Source organism: Penicillium verrucosum, assembly GCF_028828655.1.
Source record: "Penicillium verrucosum strain IBT 35672 chromosome Unknown utg000001l_segment0_segment0, whole genome shotgun sequence".
NCBI classification, from domain to species: domain Eukaryota; kingdom Fungi; phylum Ascomycota; class Eurotiomycetes; order Eurotiales; family Aspergillaceae; genus Penicillium; species Penicillium verrucosum.
The window spans coordinates 2310824-2328239 of NW_026643210.1; the positions used below are offsets into that span (position 1 = coordinate 2310824).

The 17416-nt window shown below is 48.6% G+C and overlaps 5 protein-coding genes across 5 annotated transcripts; 2 read left to right on the forward strand and 3 right to left on the reverse strand.

Annotated features, from left to right (window-relative positions):
* Window positions 1-760: 760 nt before the first annotated feature.
* On the forward strand, window positions 761-1668 carry N7516_000843 (uncharacterized protein; the record flags this gene model as incomplete). Its single annotated transcript, XM_057213565.1, has 5 exons — window positions 761-774; window positions 831-858; window positions 939-957; window positions 1016-1093; window positions 1148-1668. 5 exons carry the CDS (start codon window positions 761-763, stop codon window positions 1666-1668), a joined length of 660 nt encoding a protein of 219 aa, XP_057075448.1.
* A 2372-nt stretch (window positions 1669-4040) lies between these two features.
* On the reverse strand, window positions 4041-10803 carry yvc1 (putative potassium ion channel Yvc1; the record flags this gene model as incomplete). Its single annotated transcript, XM_057213566.1, has 11 exons — window positions 4041-4500; window positions 4559-4695; window positions 4758-5120; window positions 5152-8050; window positions 8104-8114; window positions 8165-8272; window positions 8721-9109; window positions 9167-9307; window positions 9354-10288; window positions 10349-10676; window positions 10728-10803. 11 exons carry the CDS (start codon window positions 10801-10803, stop codon window positions 4041-4043), a joined length of 5847 nt encoding a protein of 1948 aa, XP_057075449.1.
* Window positions 10804-11415: 612 nt separating this feature from the next.
* Window positions 11416-12520, reverse strand: N7516_000845 (translation initiation factor eIF2 subunit alpha; the record flags this gene model as incomplete). Its single annotated transcript, XM_057213567.1, has 4 exons — window positions 11416-11890; window positions 11947-12154; window positions 12210-12372; window positions 12443-12520. The coding sequence occupies 4 exons, from the start codon at window positions 12518-12520 to the stop codon at window positions 11416-11418; spliced, it is 924 nt and encodes a 307-aa protein (XP_057075450.1).
* Window positions 12521-13219: 699 nt separating this feature from the next.
* On the forward strand, window positions 13220-15737 carry N7516_000846 (SulP family inorganic anion transporter; the record flags this gene model as incomplete). Its single annotated transcript, XM_057213568.1, has 4 exons — window positions 13220-13689; window positions 13768-14397; window positions 14446-14965; window positions 15039-15737. 4 exons carry the CDS (start codon window positions 13220-13222, stop codon window positions 15735-15737), a joined length of 2319 nt encoding a protein of 772 aa, XP_057075451.1.
* Window positions 15738-16269: 532 nt separating this feature from the next.
* N7516_000847 (uncharacterized protein) lies at window positions 16270-17331 on the reverse strand (the record flags this gene model as incomplete). The annotated part of the gene is made up of 1 exon (XM_057213569.1): window positions 16270-17331. One exon carries the CDS (start codon window positions 17329-17331, stop codon window positions 16270-16272), a length of 1062 nt encoding a protein of 353 aa, XP_057075452.1.
* Window positions 17332-17416: the final 85 nt, after the last annotated feature.

Genomic DNA, 17416 nt, shown 5'->3' on the forward strand with positions numbered 1-17416 from the left:
CTTGGCGATATAGGACTCTATAAATATCACGCATTTGGCTATCGGTTATACAAGAGACGTCATATGTAACGACACTCCAATGATCTTTTGGGTGTTCTTTTTGGATGTCTTTTTAAATTATTTTTTAGATGTATACAAGGCCGGTAAAAACTACAAACCGTACAAAGGATTTTTCGATGTATGACCAGGGGAATTAAGGATTATATGATATCGCCAAAATAAGAATATATTTAACAATTCATTTCACTACGGAGTACTCCGCACGTAGTGACGAGTTAATATATGTAGGGTAGTGGGGGGCGTGCATACTAGTTCACACACGCTGCGTGACCTAAAAGAGATAAGCTAGGCATTCCTTGCATCTGAAGCTTACATCCGTAGACTGTTACTGCAGGCAGATCTTCTATCTTATCTACAGAAATAGTAATGGAAAACACAAGTTGCGGTCAACCTCAACTGCTAGTATTGTCCCAGATGTGACACCACAGGTCAAAAACAAGGAAACCCGAAAAGTGGGGGGGATAGAGATAGCCCTGGAGGGTCTAAATGTCCTCCACCTTGGAGTCAATCATTCAATATAGTACGTCAGCCAATATTCAGACAACAAACACGCGCGTCCGAAGGGATACGTGATTTCAGGGGGGGGTTTCTCGTTTTGGTTACATACATATTGGGGTTTGACGGCGTGAGTCGTTGGAAGTCTCGACAAAATCTCCATTTTTCGTCCCCTTTGGTCTTTCTGCGTTATAGTTCCGACAGTATGCATTTTCTATGGTATGATGTTCCTGGATCTCACATTTAAAGTCCCAGGTAGTTGACAGTTCCGACAGTCTCCATGGTAGGGGCACCAATTCGGAGGTAAGATGTCTTGATTTCTCCCTGGCTCGGTCCTTATATAAAAGTTTAATTTGCTGACTACTTGGATTTTAACTCTATAGATCTTCAAACGGCAAACTGGTACCTTTATCTACTAAGTCTAAGAAAAACAAAATATCGAACTAACATCGGGTTAAAGCTGCGCTTCGACATGAGCTCGGTGACAGTCACAGCTATGATTTTGTCGACGGAACTTTTCCCTCGGCGCTTAACGAAGGTTTGCTTATCCTCAAGCCTACTTACTGGTTAACCAATTCTGACAAAGAACTAGATTTGAGAGAATTACTACCTCCTGATGATGAAACTTTCGCCTATTGCAACCCATTATCACCAGAGTCTTGTGCAAAGGCATTTGATGATCTCGAGCGCTATGTGCAAGCCGAAGGCCCATACGATGGTGTTATGGGGTTTAGTCTAGGTGCCACGTTTGTCATGTCGTGGATGTTCAAGAAGCTGCGGGAGCAGAAAGACAACAAACCTTTGCAGCTACCCTTCAAAGTGGGAATCTTTTTTTCTGCTCCAGGTTTGCTCCAGTACCACGACTTGTTAGCCAAGGAATTATTTGGAGCAAAGTTCGATCCAGCCGACGGGCTTCTTGATCTACCAACGGCTCATATTTGGGGATGTCATGACCGAGACAAGGAAAGGGCTGAGGCAGCTAGCCAGGCGTGTAATGCGCTAGTTAGGTCTGTTTTTGTTCACGACAGGGGGCATGAGATTCCCATATCTTCTGATAATGTGATCGCGATGGTCAAGGCTATTAACAGAGCTATTACAAGGGCACAAACCTAGCCCTGATCTAAAGGCTGCATCGTGAACATGTTATATTACACTCCATACCATTGCATTCCAGCGATAACCACGCATTTATTTGAGTAAAACTCGTGGAGATCTTACATTCCATGACTTACCCTAGCCAAATGGCGTATTGACCATTAACATTTAGACATGCACCCGAATGGAGCTCGTAGGAATATTTCCGACAATGATCTTAGGCTACAGTGGTACTTTTGTTCCTGGTGACTTTCCCGCGATGTGCATCGCACTGCAGCCTGAAGCTGCGAGGCACGAGTCGGAGCAAGGGGAGGGTTCGTTGCAGGATGGCTGAAATGCGGACATGTTTTAGAAAGTGACGACGCGCGTTTATTTCTGATCATAGTTATAGTAGGTATCAAATATTGCCACTATGTAAGGGGTAGGTCTCCCACGTACATATCCACTCTACTCTATTGATATGGACAATTATTTTGCCATAATGACGTTGATTCAGAGTACATTTTGGCGTTTGATACAGAGATTCTGATTGAGCTTATGCAAAGGGAAAGGATTACAGGACTCAAGCGAGGAAAGCAATTGCTATGAATCTATCAGCAGCATGTACATGATCTTGTCGAGCAAAGATAGTAGAATGCGCACCCACTCAGGCGGAGGATGATAATTTGATAATTTCGTGGTTTATATCAACAGTGTCCTGATAAATATGCATCTTGGTAGGGTTGACAGCGAATCTCCGTAATGGTTCAAATCCCGTGGCCAACAATGCATGGGCAATCAGGGTTAGTGAGGAAGATCAATCTTGATATCATAGATTAGGTTGGATATATCAATACTGCACATCCTTGTTATGCATGTATAACAAATTCTATGTCGTCGATCGCTTGTTACCTGGGAAACGACAGGTTTATGACGACAATCCCATGGGCTCACCGACTTCTTCCTACAGTGGTGCAGCACCGGGAGGATCTCCAAGCACTGTGGAGTTCCAAGAAATCCACGTACTGTTCAGCTCTCCATGTGAATTTGTTCTACGGAGTACTCCCTACTATTTTCCCATTCCCGGGTATGTTACCTTATTTGCTGTGCACATGTATGCGAAATCAATAACTAGTACATCGACGTGCATATCGGTAGGCAACCCAAAAACAAGCTACTCTGTCTAGAACCCGATACCCGAAACACTTCCTTGAGAAAAGCTCCACGCGAAGGATGATGAGCGCCAAATGGACTCTCTTCTCTTTTTTCTCGATTCTAGCGGGTTCTAGATAAGTGTGGTCCCGTGCTATTTAGCCCTAACTCCGCATCCCTAGAACATCCCCAACCTCGGTGCGGGATACGTGCAAGTCTATATGGGGCAATCTATGAAATTTGTGTCTAAAAATCTTGTATCCCAAGGAAAGAAGAACATAATACATACTCCATGCGCAGTCAGAACTCCTCAATCTTAAGGTGGGGTGTTATGTCCACCAAACGAACCAAATGTGCCGACCAGGCGAAGAAGATAATTTGATATAATTCGGAGTCTTATGATGAGAACACAAAATCCCATGTCACTAACCAGCTCAAGGAATATCTCTTCGAACTTCGGCAGATGAGCAACGGTAGCTATATAGGCTCAGCTAATTCCGGCCCTGTTACCGACCCGATCTTGGAAAGTTATCACGTCAAAGGTTGGTAGTCAACTACGCCGATATATACACTACCCATATTCAGGATCATTCGACCCAGAAGAAGCTTTAAATAATGCAATTATCGATGTCGATCAATCCAAGGCACCAAAATGTGAGAGCAAAGATTTCTTATCTAGTATGCTATGCCAAAACAACGACCAGATCATGTTCACCCATGGAGACCTATGCTTCCAGAATATCATGGTGGTGATCTTCATCTGCCTTCGTTCATGCACTCTCCCTCGCGCACAATTTTCATTCGTGAATACATGTCGGCTGCATAGTTCCCAATAACACAAGGGCATACAGAGAACCCGTGTGGGGTGGACTTGTCGATCATTTCGGGCACTACCCGAACCTTATAAAAAGGCAGATCGGTCGGAGACGTTATACGAACTGCATATTGTTCTATAAGATAAAGAATAGGTCTACTACTATGATCCTGGCTAGTGGTGACATGTCAAACGCGCTAATGGTGATAGAGATGCAGGGCGATGCAGGGTGATAGTGACTCAGGAGCATTTCGTAGCCAAATTCTTTGACAGTACGGAGTAGCAGTAACCATTCAAACCAAAAAATAAAAACATTTGTACTTGTTAGATTGTTTCGATAAAAGCCAAAAAAACATGTATTAAATGTCATGTATCACATGAACATTTCTAAAATCCAACAACCGCCTCTCTATGTATACAGATACAAATCTTCAAACCAACCAAACTAAATCTTTCTTTGTAGCTCCTTCTGAGCCTCGGCGTCGACTTGCTCTTGCAACTTACGGTCCGCCTCACGCTTAAGCTGGTCGGGACGACGAAGAGCAATGTCCTTGGGACGGAAGTCACTGAACAGGTGCTTGAGAACGTTCTCAATCAACCAGCAGCCACCATAATCAAAGATCATCAGCACGGTCAGAGTCATCTTGAACTCATTGGTGAAGGGAACGAGGCGCAACTTCTCATTCAGCTCGGGAATGAATTCGGTGGCGCAGGAGAATGCAACACCCGATGCGGCGATGAGACCCCAGTACATGCCCTTGTTCTCGCGAATGGACTCGCGGAAGGGACGACCTTGGTAGTTGATCGAGAAGGTGGAGATTTGTTGGATAAGCTGGAGGAGGTAGATGGCACTGTTCAAGAGGGAAGGCTCAAACTCGCCCTCGAGATCAATATCAGAATCTCTCCTGTCAGTTGTGTTAGCCATGAAGAGGGACAAATAAAAGGGAGGTTCTCATAACATACGGCTCGTGCTTATAGACATAGTTGGAGAGGTAGACCAGAGTCGCAATGTGGATGGCGAACTGTCCAAGAACAGATCCAATGATGTAAACGTTGAAGATATTCGGCTGGGGACGCTCCTTAGACAGACCCTCGACAGACTTCACACATTAAAAACATTAGCAACCGATTTTGTCAACATGGGGAAGGAAGTACGACATACCTTGGCGCGGGAAATAGAAAGGAAGCAGACACTCATCAGCATACCGCTGATGGTGACCTGTCCATCACCGAACTTAATACCATCCAGGTAGATGACACTCAGACTGTAGGCACTGATCAAGCAGTTCAAAGCAAGAATCTTGTACATCTGAATAGTCGCAACTAGGGTGCAACGACCTTGACGAAGAATGTTGGGGATAGCAATAACGTTGGCCAACTTGCTGGTGAAGGGAGCAGCAACTGAGGCATCACCCAACTTGATAGTGGGAGGCTCGCTGTCATCCAGCTCCTGTTCCATCATAGAAGAGGTAAGCTTGTCTGCAAGACCAGCTGCGGCAGCCTGGGCCTTCTGCTGCTTCTGCTGCTGGGGGGGTCAAGTTCGATTCCTGCAAGGCCTGAGCGCCGGGAGATGTGATAGTCGGGATAGCCTCCGGGGTTCCGCCGGGAGCGGTGATCGCGGCACCCTTGCGCTGCGACTCCCGCTCCACGGCTTTCTCATAGTGTGGGTTGGAAGGACCAGGGGGATACAGGTGAGCGATCTGGACAGGGACTGGAGGGGCGGGCTGGTTGAATCGTTGCATCATGCCGACCTGCTTCTCGTACAGCTCCTTCATCTTGGTGGTCCGATAGTGTTCAGCGATCCTGGTGAGATCATCTTGCGAGCCGTTCAGAAGCGCAACACCAACGTGAGCCTGCTTCAGAGCGCCAACATCGTTGGTACCATCACCGCACATCAGGGTAGTGTATCCGGCGTCCTTGAGACCAAGAAGAATGTCTTCCTTTTGCTTGGGCGACACACGAGCATAAACCCAGGTGTGACAGAGCAGATCAGGTAGAGCCTTCTGGTCCTTGAACTTGGCCAGAGCATATCCGGTGATACAGATGTCCTTAGTCTTCAGAATCTCAGGGTCGAGGGGCTTAGTGGGGTCGACGTCGATATTGAGCTTGTCATCAACGGTACGCCAGACAAGCCTAGTTCCAGAGTTGTCATGTTCGGGGGCATCGAGGATGAGAACCTCACGGTCAACAATCTCGACCTTGCGTGCGACGTGGACAGCGGTCAACGGGTTATCACCAGTGATCATGACAACACGGTGGCTGCTCTCATTTAGCATACGGACAGACTTGATGGCATCATCCTTCAGGGGGCACTGCAGGACAAGGAAACCGGCAAAAATCAGCTCGGATTCAACCTCTTCGCGGACGTAGTTGTTCACGCGGCCCTGGGAAAGCTCGGATTCAGATGAAATGTACTTGTATGCAAGAGCAAGCACACGAGCGCCATTGCGGGTGAAGTGCTTGTAAGTTTCTTCGTAGTTGGGCGGCGTGTTGACTAGCATAGAGTTGATGGTCTCGGGGGCACCCTTGACACCCACAAAAGTGGACTTGACCTTCTTGGAAGTCCTGCGGTCATTGGTCGTAATGGTCGCGATAGTACTCTGGCGTTTCAACGCCGAGGAGAACTGGAATCTTCTCTTGATTTGAACAGACTCGACATTGCGACCGGAGATAACGGGGGCGTTGCCCTTAGAAGACAGAGTATCGTTCTTGCCTAGAGTCCAGCCAAGCCATTCCAAGGTAGCCTTTTCCATGGGGTCACCGACGACCTCTCCCTCATCCAGCTTCACCAAGGCGTGAGCACTGGCGAGAACGAGAGTGGTGTCGGATCCAACAGCAGTGGAAGTGGCCAATTCGGTGTGAGCACCATCTGCTTCGACCTTCGAACCAGCCTCACCTAAAGTGAGTCCAGCAATACCATCAACTACAAGGTCCTCTCCGGTCAGAGTACCGGTCTTGTCGAAGCAAGCGATATCAACACGACCAGCGAAGGGAATCCGGAAAGGCTCAGTGCAGAAAATAGCATACTTGCTCAAAGCAGCAAGACTAGTGTTGACTGCCAAGCTCAGTTCCATAGGCAACTCGGGAGGAACAACACTGGTGATGATGAGGACACAGTCGAGCAGAAGCTTGGAGCGTTTGCGGTCACGGATCACACCCTCTTGCCACACGTACCACGAAGCGGCAATTGCAAAAATCAGGAGGAAGAGGATGAACAGAAGAGCTTCAACATTGTTGGCAGACACACGTTCAGTCGAGTAGATCATGGTCCGGACGAGGCTACCCTGGCTGGTTTCGAAACCGGTCTTGACAACCACACCCAGAGCGCCATTGTCTGGGGGCATGGTAACGTTGCTGGACAAGTTCTTCAAACTCGAGTCGGCAGTGAGATTAGGGTGAGTAACCTGGAGGACCTTAGTACCTCCATGCACAAACGAGAGCTTATCCAATCCATCCGGTTCAATCAGGTCAGCACCGGGACGAAGCTGGACGGAGTCTTTCAGAAGAGGTGTGCTCTCGCCAGAAAGCATAGCCTCGTTCACAATGACACTGCCTTCAACCAGAAGAATATCGCAGGCAACACCACTGTCCTCCTTGGTACGGTTCACTGACATGAGATCACCGGGAAGAAGCTTATCACTGGTGATCTCCTGCCATTTCCGTTCACGGTATACCCAAACATCGTAAGGCTTGATGCTCATTCCACGGAACTCACTCAAGGTCCTCTGCCGCTGCCACACAACGGTGCTCTCGAACATAACGAGCATGAAGAGCGTGAAGAGCGAGTAGTACCAGTATTCATCCAACATCCACAATCCAACACAGAAAATCTGGAAGACGAAGAACGGCGCGACAGCGTGCTCCTGGAAGAGCTCAAGGAAACCGGGAACGGGAATATCGAAGGTGTTATCGCCATAGTGGTGGTAAACGCGGTCAATCTCCGCCTTCGACGTGAAGCCCTCGTTCAACTGGAAAGTCTCAAGGGCTGGCTTTGGTTCAGCGTCAAGGACATAGGACAAGGGCGCGAAGGTGCGAGTCTCAGGGTAGAAAAGGAAGCGCCGCTTCTGGAAGAGGAACGAAAGGGTCTTCTTGGGGCCGGTAGTCTCATAAACCAATTTGCAGATCTCAGCAGAGCCAGCGTTAGTGACGGGAACCACTTTGATAAGGCGAGCAGTGTCGATGGACTTGGCTCGAGTAGTGGTGAATAGGGTGTTGATATCAATGTTCCACTTCGTCATTAGCCAAAAGAGCGACTGGATTGTGACGATAGACCCCGCGAACACGAAGGTCCATTCCTGTCCCTGAATGTAGGTATCATAACGCTCGGGGGAGAGGTAGAAGGAGAAAAACACAGGCCAGATAATTAGGAAAGGCCAGACGTATGTGTGCAATTGCCAAGGGATCGGGTTATGCAACGAGGCAGTATGGATCTGAGGGTCGTCCACGAGCTTTGCCCTGTATACTGTTAGCTGCAGCCAAAGGATCGGGGGCCTGTTCTGGTAACGCACATGGTGGCAATCTAGTGACCGCGGTCAGAGTCAAACAACCAGAAGAATTAAAGACTCATACGAAGCCGGAAAGCAATGATAATATCCAATCGAGGAAATGCCTAGATTCGTAGATGAAGCCACCTTCCACCTTACAATTTTGGTTCCAGAGGATTCGCCGCTCGGCGCGCTAGAATTATGTCAGCTGGCCCCAACCGCCTCAGACTTATGTAGCACTATATCGGAATCTCCTTCAACAGCCCGGCCGGGCTAGCTCAATCGGTAGAGCGTAAGACTCTTAATCTTAAGGCTGCGGGTTCGACCCCCGCGTTCGGCTATTCCTAAAAACCAAACCTGAGACTTTCTTTTTTGCCCTTTTCTTTTTTGGCACATTATATAGTGCTGAAGTGATGGGGTATTTTTTAGGTATGGAAGATAATTTTTGGGAATAGACTTTGGACAAACACTTATGCAATAACGAACATTCAATCAACCCTTAACTAACTAACTACTATGGCACATGGTATGTTTCAATACCAGGCAACATGGCGTTGTTGTCTGCTTGGTCGTTTGTAGTGTGCCGATAATATATATCACACGGATGCCTTGGACTTTCCCACCTAGCTTGCTTCATCCACCTTCTTGTCCGCTATCTCCTGGGTAAGTCCTTTCACCATCTCCGTTAACATCTTAACCTGCTCCTGCAACTCCCTGAGTTCATATGTACAACTATCAACCTTGATATCCGCCGTGGTCTCTACCACTTGCTGTTTCCAAGTATCATCAAGATCAAAATTGACCTCCTTAGCCACATGCTCCCATTCCTGAGTACAGTCGTCGTCTTCTTCGCCATGACGGCGATTCCATCGAATTTTGTGGGCCTGACGGGTCTCAACCCAGGCTGCGACGACAAGCAGAGGGGAATAGATCACACCCATTATAAAGTCATTCAGCTTGGCGTAGGTCTCTCGCGGAAGCCACCATTCGAATGGCGCTATCAGGAAAACAATTTCGACGAGGTTGAATGCTAATACCCAGAGTAAATTAGCCACACATGTCCTATCGGGATCGAGAAAATACGTACGCGGGATAAAGACATTCTCATCTGGGGCGCGGACGAACTGCATGGTTTTCTGCGCAAAGATAGCCATGTACTCGTCGGTCGCGTTGCCAGAGATATCTTCATATGCGCTGTTGTACAAGGCGATGAGAATATTCAACAAAACTGATAATCGTTAACATTATCCCAAACAAGTTGAATGCAAACTGACCAGTCATAACAATGAAGTTGAAAACGTAGTAGAGGATGATGCCAAAGGGAAATGCAAAGTCCTGGAAAGTGTCGAACTCAGGACTCTGCATGATACTGTTTACCATTCCCTGGAGAATGTTTCGGTGGAGGGGGATATCCGCATCCACTTGGGCCATGCCGACAAAGGCCTGGAAGAAACCAGCCATAACCACAAATAGAAGAGCAAAGAATATCAAGCTCTCCTTCATCATGACTCGAAGAACCACAAACATAGCACCGAAGAAGCGGAACGAGTCAAGATAGAGCATCATGCGCATCCAGAACATAGGACCCGCAAAAGCGAGGAAGTTGTAGCTAAGCTCGTTGTATAGCCGCCTTTGTTCATCGTGAGTAGATGATGAGTGTGCCAAGGCAATGAAACGCATGACAAGTGACACCGCTAGGATGGCGTAAAGGGTTGAGTTGAAGGCATTCCAGAATTCGAGGTAATTCCATCCAACCTTCCAAAACTTGATCCCCTCGTCGCAGATGAACGCAAGAGTCATACCGTAAAGAATGGCTTCGGCCACATCTACATCACCGCTTGGGTTCACGGTATTGATGACTGCTGTATAAACCGCAAGGTAAATCAAAGAGAACAGAATTTGGCAGACATTCTGATACAAAGGAGTTCGCATCCTATCGGGATGGAAATGAACCCAATATCCGGTGTTAGACTTCTCGCTGTATTCGACAAAGTTAGTTGGGTTGCCCTCTTCCTGGCAGATCCAACCCCTCCACAGGTACTGGATGCATCGCTGGTACGGGGCAGAGCTGATGACTCTCAATGCATGGAGATCTACCGCTCGCTCAATCACATTGGCAGGATCTGTCTCTACCCCCTCAGTGAAGATAGAGTATCGCTTGAGTAAAATGTCCCTTAACACGTAATCTTGGTTCTGCTCGGATTCGATACTGTTGAAGTCAGTCAGTAAATAGCAGAAAACGCGAAATGCTAAGGGGCCAATGGCTTACATGCGCTTGGCGATGATCTCGCAAGCCATAGACCGAACCTCGTGAAGGTCCGAATCCCAAAGCTCGACGGAGGATTGAATCTTGAACCATCGCAGACAGACCAGAAGACAATAAACAACACATGCTTTGTATTCGTCACCCCCAGCCTGCTTGGCAGTCTCAACCACATCGTCTGTGATGATGCGGCTGTTTGGGTCTGTCAAGAGATTCTCCTGCACTTCGCAGGAGACAACCTGCTCAATTTGATACTTCAGCCGAAGAGCAACCTTGGCAATTTCCTTCGAAGAGTGAGAGGCATCAGACTCATCGGCAGCGTAGGCTGGTAGCACTGCGACTTGTTTAGCAGCATTTCACATCGCGGTGTTTGGAAATGACGTACGTCGACGACGTTCCACCTCGACACGGTGCCGGGTCCTGCCAGGGTCGGCGGTAAAAATATTTCTCCAATGTCCCATTTCGCGTAGAATATCGAAATATAGAGGCAAACAAGAAGAGTGAAAAGAACAGAAAAAGGGAGAGTTCGTCGAGAGAGTTTTCGGCTTGAGAGAGGGGGCACCAATGATGATCGGCGGTAGATAAGCTTTAGCTCACCTCCATTTAATAGGAATCTGATCTTAAAATCATAAGAGGAAATGGATTTATATATCTATATGTAAATACACATGGTAGTGTCTACAGGGGTACGATTTGCATTTAAAAGCATGACTGGCATTGAACGTCTCGGTTGCATCGCAAACATTATGTGCATTAGAACTTGCACCCTGTGCGGACCCAGCGTCTGACAGACGGTGGGCACGAGGATTTCGACCGCAATTGACATGCAGCGAATACACAGGCGTGGATAAATCATCCCCAGACCCGAAGTTCAGGCGACTGCCCTGGCTAAAGGGCGAGTTCTGACTGCAATCCTGCCCATCAGCACACTGAGCCATTGAGCCTTTCTCCGATATGTGCAAGCTTTTTTTCTATCCATTTTTGCCCAACTCTCCTCTAGCGGTGATTCCAGCTTTGGATTCCAGCGCTGATGACCGCTGTATGCCCCTCGACTCGGAGTTATTTCCCATAACTTACTCGGGAACACCCTCATCACTTTCGGAGTCCTCATCTCCGCTGACCTGGGTGTTCTCACGCTCGCGCTTCTCCATAAGCTCCTGGAGGATCGCATCGTCGTGCTCAGTGACGGCCTTGGGTGCCATCTTCACGGTGCAGCTACCGCCATTCGCCTTGATACGCTCTTCGATTTTCACAATGGCCTCCTCAAGCAACTTGACACCGAGGGTCTTGTCGAGACATTGGCTGGCCAGGACGTAGAGAGGAGGAGCCACCAGTCTGACCTTGATCTGGTTCTCAGGGGTGTTGTCGGCCTCAGCGGTACGGAGGGCATCCTTGACGGCATCGATTCCATCGTAACCGAAGCAGGTAACCTCGATATCGGCACGGACCTTGGTGGGGTGGGGGGTCAGCTTGCTGTTGATGTATTGCTGCAGCTCACTCTTGACGGCATCGCTAGGGAAGGTGATCTCGTCCCAGACGTTGGGGTTCCTGGAAAACAACTGTCAGAGAAATTCGATGATATCATGATTTGCATAAGAACCTACGTAATGGAGATCTTGAAGGCATCGTGCGCGTGACCGTATTTCTGGTTCAAAGGCCACCCGATGTTCTCGTATAGGGTCTCGAGGGGGGTCTGAGTCGCCTCTGCGACGTGGCGCATGATGGAGTGCACTGCCTTGCTCTTGTTGTAACGTTCCTCGCACTTGATGACATCCTCGGGAGAGACACGTCGCTTCGACAGATCAATGTAACCTTTAAGTTGGCAAGTCAGTTCTCGGGTTCTTCCAGGCGAATAGTGTATCCTTGCCTTTCTCCTTGTCGACACGAAGAACGATGACGACCTCGTTGCGCCCAATACGGATGAGCTTTTGGATACTGCGGATACGTCTGCGAGAGAGTTCTGAGAGGAGAATCATGCCGTCGATGTTGTCATATTCAAGCAGCTTCACGTATGCGCCCATCTCGGCGATCTAGCTCGTTCACACAAAAATTAGTCCCCGTCGCTTTGGTCTGTTACTTAGTGGCTCATTTGATCCGTACCTGCTTGACGTTCACCATGACGAAGCTATCCACCTCCGGATACTTGTCCTCATAGAACCGACAGTTTGTTAAAGACATCTTGGCGGGGTTCTGTTTTTTTTTTTCTCGGAGAAATCTTAGGTGTGAGAGAGACGGATTTGATGGCACAATCGAGACGATCGATATGCTAGCCAACGGGATATGAGTGATCGTAAAGTCAGAAATACAGGAGCGGCAGAGGGGAGAGGCGACGCGAATGAGGCACAATCTATCTCTTTGTGGCGGACTTCAAAACCCACATTGACCTGATCAGTCACGGGACTGAAAGGCACGTGATTATGCCTTACACCGCCTTCCAAATTCGGAGTTCCACTTGTTTGGTCTTGGCTGACACATCAACAATCCATTACGTCAACTGAAATCAACCGGCAAGACGGGCAATGTTCTTTGTAACTATAGTTACCTGTGTACACTTAGGTACTCGATGGCCATCGATGGTATCTACGAATTAGAGAATCCTCTGAGACTACGATTACCATGCCCCTTATCCTCATTGCACAGTCATTCTCCGAGGATCACCGTTGAATTAGCGATAAGCCTACTTTCCACGCTTATCACTCCTAGCGCGCCAGGCCTTGGCCCTTGGCCCTTGCCTGACCGACAAAAACAATTCAGCCTGGGCTTGTCGCCCTAATTCTGAATTGCTTTTAATCTCCGATTACAACCAGCATTTATGGCGGACTACTTAGTATCTTACCTTTTAACATAACATTCTTCAGGCGCCTCTTCCAAACGATCATGTCTGAGACAAGTTCATTGCTCCCCGGGGAGTCCGACGGACTCGGACGTCGGACTCTACGAGACCGCATTGTCGATGCATTCCGTTCGTCGCCTCAAACCGGTCTTGGAATTTCGACAAGCTCAAGCCATGGCAACCACACAGCACAGGACAACCAAACCGGCACCGGAGTTACGAGCGAACCAGATGTGAGAACCCGACTTCTGGAATCATACCTCCAAGCCGATCCTGCGTGTGGTGAAAGGCGCTGCAGCCATGGTACATTCTCACCCCAGGTAGAAGATGTGGGAAGACATTCATACATTGGAGGGACAGGCGATGCATCTGGATATAACGGACATGAAATGGCAGACGGAGCGGTCGGTCGTCCTAGAGGTGTGGTAGACCACCCGGAGTCAGTCCCAGACTCAGAGACGCCGTCACAGATGAAATCATCTTTCACTTTTCCAATAACCGATACGAATAAACAGTAGGTCGTATCTTATTCATGTACTACGAGCACTTTCGTAGCCCGCCACAAGAATGGTAACTGACGAATTAATGGCAGATACATATCCTACTATATTCCTTTTTTCAATTGGATTGGACAATATCATTGGTCGTTCCTGCGCGGTGATCTCATGGCTGCGTTGACCGTGGCATCAATCTATATCCCGATGGCCCTCTCTTTGGCCTCCAATCTTGCTCATGCACCACCCATTAGCGGCCTCTACTCCTTCGTCATCCATCCGTTGGTCTACGCCATCCTAGGAAGCTGCCCTCTCCTGATAGTTGGGCCAGAGGCCGCCGGTTCCCTGCTGACAGGTGCTATTGTCAAAGCAAGTGTCATGCAAGGGAATTCAGGCGAGGACGACCCTACAGAAACCGCCCTTATTGTCGGAGTGGCTACTGCCATGTCCGGCGGCATGATTTTGATTGCCGGTATCACCCGCCTAGGGTTTTTGGACAACGTGCTCAGTCGACCATTCTTGAGAGGATTCATCACTGCCATCGGCTTTGTGATTTTTGTAGACCAGCTTATCCCAGAATTGGGTCTGGCCAAGTATGCCAAAGAAACCGGTGTCAGTCATGGCACCAGTTTTGAAAAACTGATTTTCGTCTTTCGATACGCTCGAGAGTGCCATGGACTAACCGCTATCGTTTCGATCGTTAGCTTTTCTGTCATCATGGTGTTCAGGTTCGTACCGCGCCCCGGCTTTACATTCGTCATACTGATCATCCGCAGAACTTTGAAAAAGATGCTTGTGCCTCGTATCCCACAAGTGATTTATTTCCCAGACCGCTTCTTGGTTGTTGCCCTCTCGGCGGTTTTGGCTTGGCACCTCGACTGGGAAGCGAAAGGGCTCGAAATTCTTGGAGCCACGGAGGTTTCCTCTGGAGGACTATTCGCTTTCGATTGGCCTTTCAAGCTTGCGAATATGAAGCATGTGCACACAGCATTGAGCAAAGCCTTTATTATCGCGCTACTGGGCTTCTTTGAGTCATCTGTTGCGGCCAAGGGGCTGGGCGAAGGCAGTTCCTCTGGAATCAAGGGAATGCATATGAGTGCCAATCGTGAGATGGTTGCACTAGGCGTTGCCAATGTCATCGGAGGTTGCTTCTCGGCTCTTCCTGCATTTGGTGGATACGGGCGAAGCAAGCTTAGCTCACAGACAGGAGCACGATCACCTATGACTAGTGTTTTTGTGAGCATTATCACATTCACATGTGTCTTGGTGCTTTTGCCTTATCTCTACTACCTCCCGGTTCGTCCCTCTCCAACCTATACTAGACCGGTATGGCTTTTCCCATGTGCTGACCATGCCAATCCCCCAATAGAAAGCAGTTCTGTGCTCCATGATATCGGTGGTAGCCTTCACTCTAGTTGAAGAATGCCCACATGATCTAATCTTCTTCTTCCACCTGCGGGGCTGGTCAGAGCTCGTCCTCATGCTCCTCATCTTCACAGCAACTATTTTCTACTCCCTGGAACTAGGCATGGCGATGGGAATAGGCCTATCAGTGATAATCCTCATCCGACACGCAACGGCTCCCCGAATCCAGATCATGGGCAAGGTCCTCGGCACAGACGCACGTTTTGATAATGCCGAACTCCACCCAGAAAACGTGGAACTAGTTGAAGGCGCCCTGATCGTCAAGATCCCCGAACCGCTCACCTTTGCCAACACAGGCGATCTCAAGAACCGTCTGCGACGTCTGGAACTCTACGGATCCACTCATGCTCATCCTTCTTTGCCGCGCATGCGCGCCCCAGAGCATAACAAAAATATCATTTTCGATGTTCACGGCGTTACGAGTATCGATGGGTCTGGTACCCAGGTTCTCTCTGAGATTGTGCATGCGTACGCAGAGCAATGCGTCAGAGTGTTCTTCTGCCGCTTGCCGAATAGGAGTGTGTTCCGCATGTTTGAGCGGAGTGGTATTGTTGAGGCGAGTGGTGGATTGACCCATTTCGTGCCCAGCGTTGATGAGGCGCTACGGTTGGCGGAATCTGAGAATCAGACGCAGGAGATATAGTGTATGTATATCTTGCTAAAATTGGTGTGTGTTTGGATATGGTGTGGATATCTTGTACGGATATGTTGCATTTTTGCCATCTAAAGATAATAAAAGATATGGTGCTACTTGACTTATTGTCATAGTGCAACATTTTGCGAGGAGACAGAGAACATGGTCAATTATTCCTTCCAGTAACGAGCATTGGTTTCCTTGGGTTCAATGGAGCTGAAGTAAATCCTTATGCTTTGCTATGCACCACGATCAGGTCTCCCGGATGTGCCATCTTCGAAATGAAGGCCAGCGTTGCAGTACCACAGTGATGAAACATTGGGTCAAGGCATGACCTTAGCAGTTGTAATTTAGCTGCCCTGGTTTGCACTTCGTTGCGCAGTCGTGTATTGGCCACGAGTACAGTGGATTGAATAGACCCAAGAGCAAAGCTATGGGCTTCGTGGATCGAGGCAGGTCACGTTGATGGGTTTGCACCTGCCCGGTGAGCTCCGAAGATAATGTCCCAGTTTCACACTGGCACAGAAAACTATCCAGATGTTCATGTAGTCGAATGCTCCTCTACAACAGCCTTTCGGATCACTGACCGCAGAAGCGATTCCCCTGCCTCCAAAGCAAGTTCATTCTTATCACCTCGAACTCGGGCCCCCTCATCCCCACCCCCGACATCCCTATCAGCAGCCACAACCAGCTTCACACGTCCTTCGCCGCCCAAAACGAAAGCAGCACAGGCAATCTTCGATAGCCGCACATGCTGTTTAGAAGCCTGGTCCGAAGACGACCCATCTAGATCTAGCTTCATGGCAAGATGCGTCTCCAGGTATGAAGTAAGATTGGCAATGAAAGGGCTGCGTAGTTTATGCTGAAGACTGCGCGACCTCGGCCCTGACTGTCCAGGCTTATCGCGGAAGAAGCCCGCTAGTGAAGCGCGCGCGACGCTGACGTTTAGGGACCTCAGAGCTGGTGCGATCGATGATGAAAAGGAGAGCGTGAGCTGTAACTCTTTGATAAAATCATCGACTGTGTCGCTTGTTCTTGGCCGTTGAGTGCGCAATGTATCGATGTACGTCTCTAGACCCGCACAGAGAAAGCTGGACGGCAGTCGTAGGGGCGAGCAGTAAGTATCGAAATTGGTAGATAAGAAAGTGATGAAAGTTTGGCGGAGCGCAGTTGGGAATCTGGTTAGGAGGAGAGGGAGAGATGTGGATCCCGTGCGCTGGTCTGTGGAAGATTTTGTGTCTGCGAGCAAAACTGCTTTGTAGACGATGTTTTCATATTCCAGTGTTACTAGAATTCCAGGAAATGTGGTATTCTGGGATCTGCTTGGCGCTTCGTCACGCAATGATTGAGGAGAGATTGGCCGCCATAGACAATCTTTTAGGGCACCTGTTTTGGAGAGCGCGTCGTCGTCTGCTGCACTAGTACTTGTATGAATACCAGCGAGGACACCTCCTGCGAGATGGTCGCGTAGACGCGTTGCGTATGTCTTCAAGGCGACCTGGTTATCTAGGAGTGTTTCACAGTCATTTCCATGATGGAGAGGAGAGAGACGGTGGATGGTCCAAGAAGTATTGAACAACTGTTGTTGGTCTGCTTGTTCCATGACAGCCAATTTGTGAGTTTAGAATAAACTCGGCTAATTCTCATGCTACAATTGAAGCATATCGTCGTCGAGAAAGACTGATAGT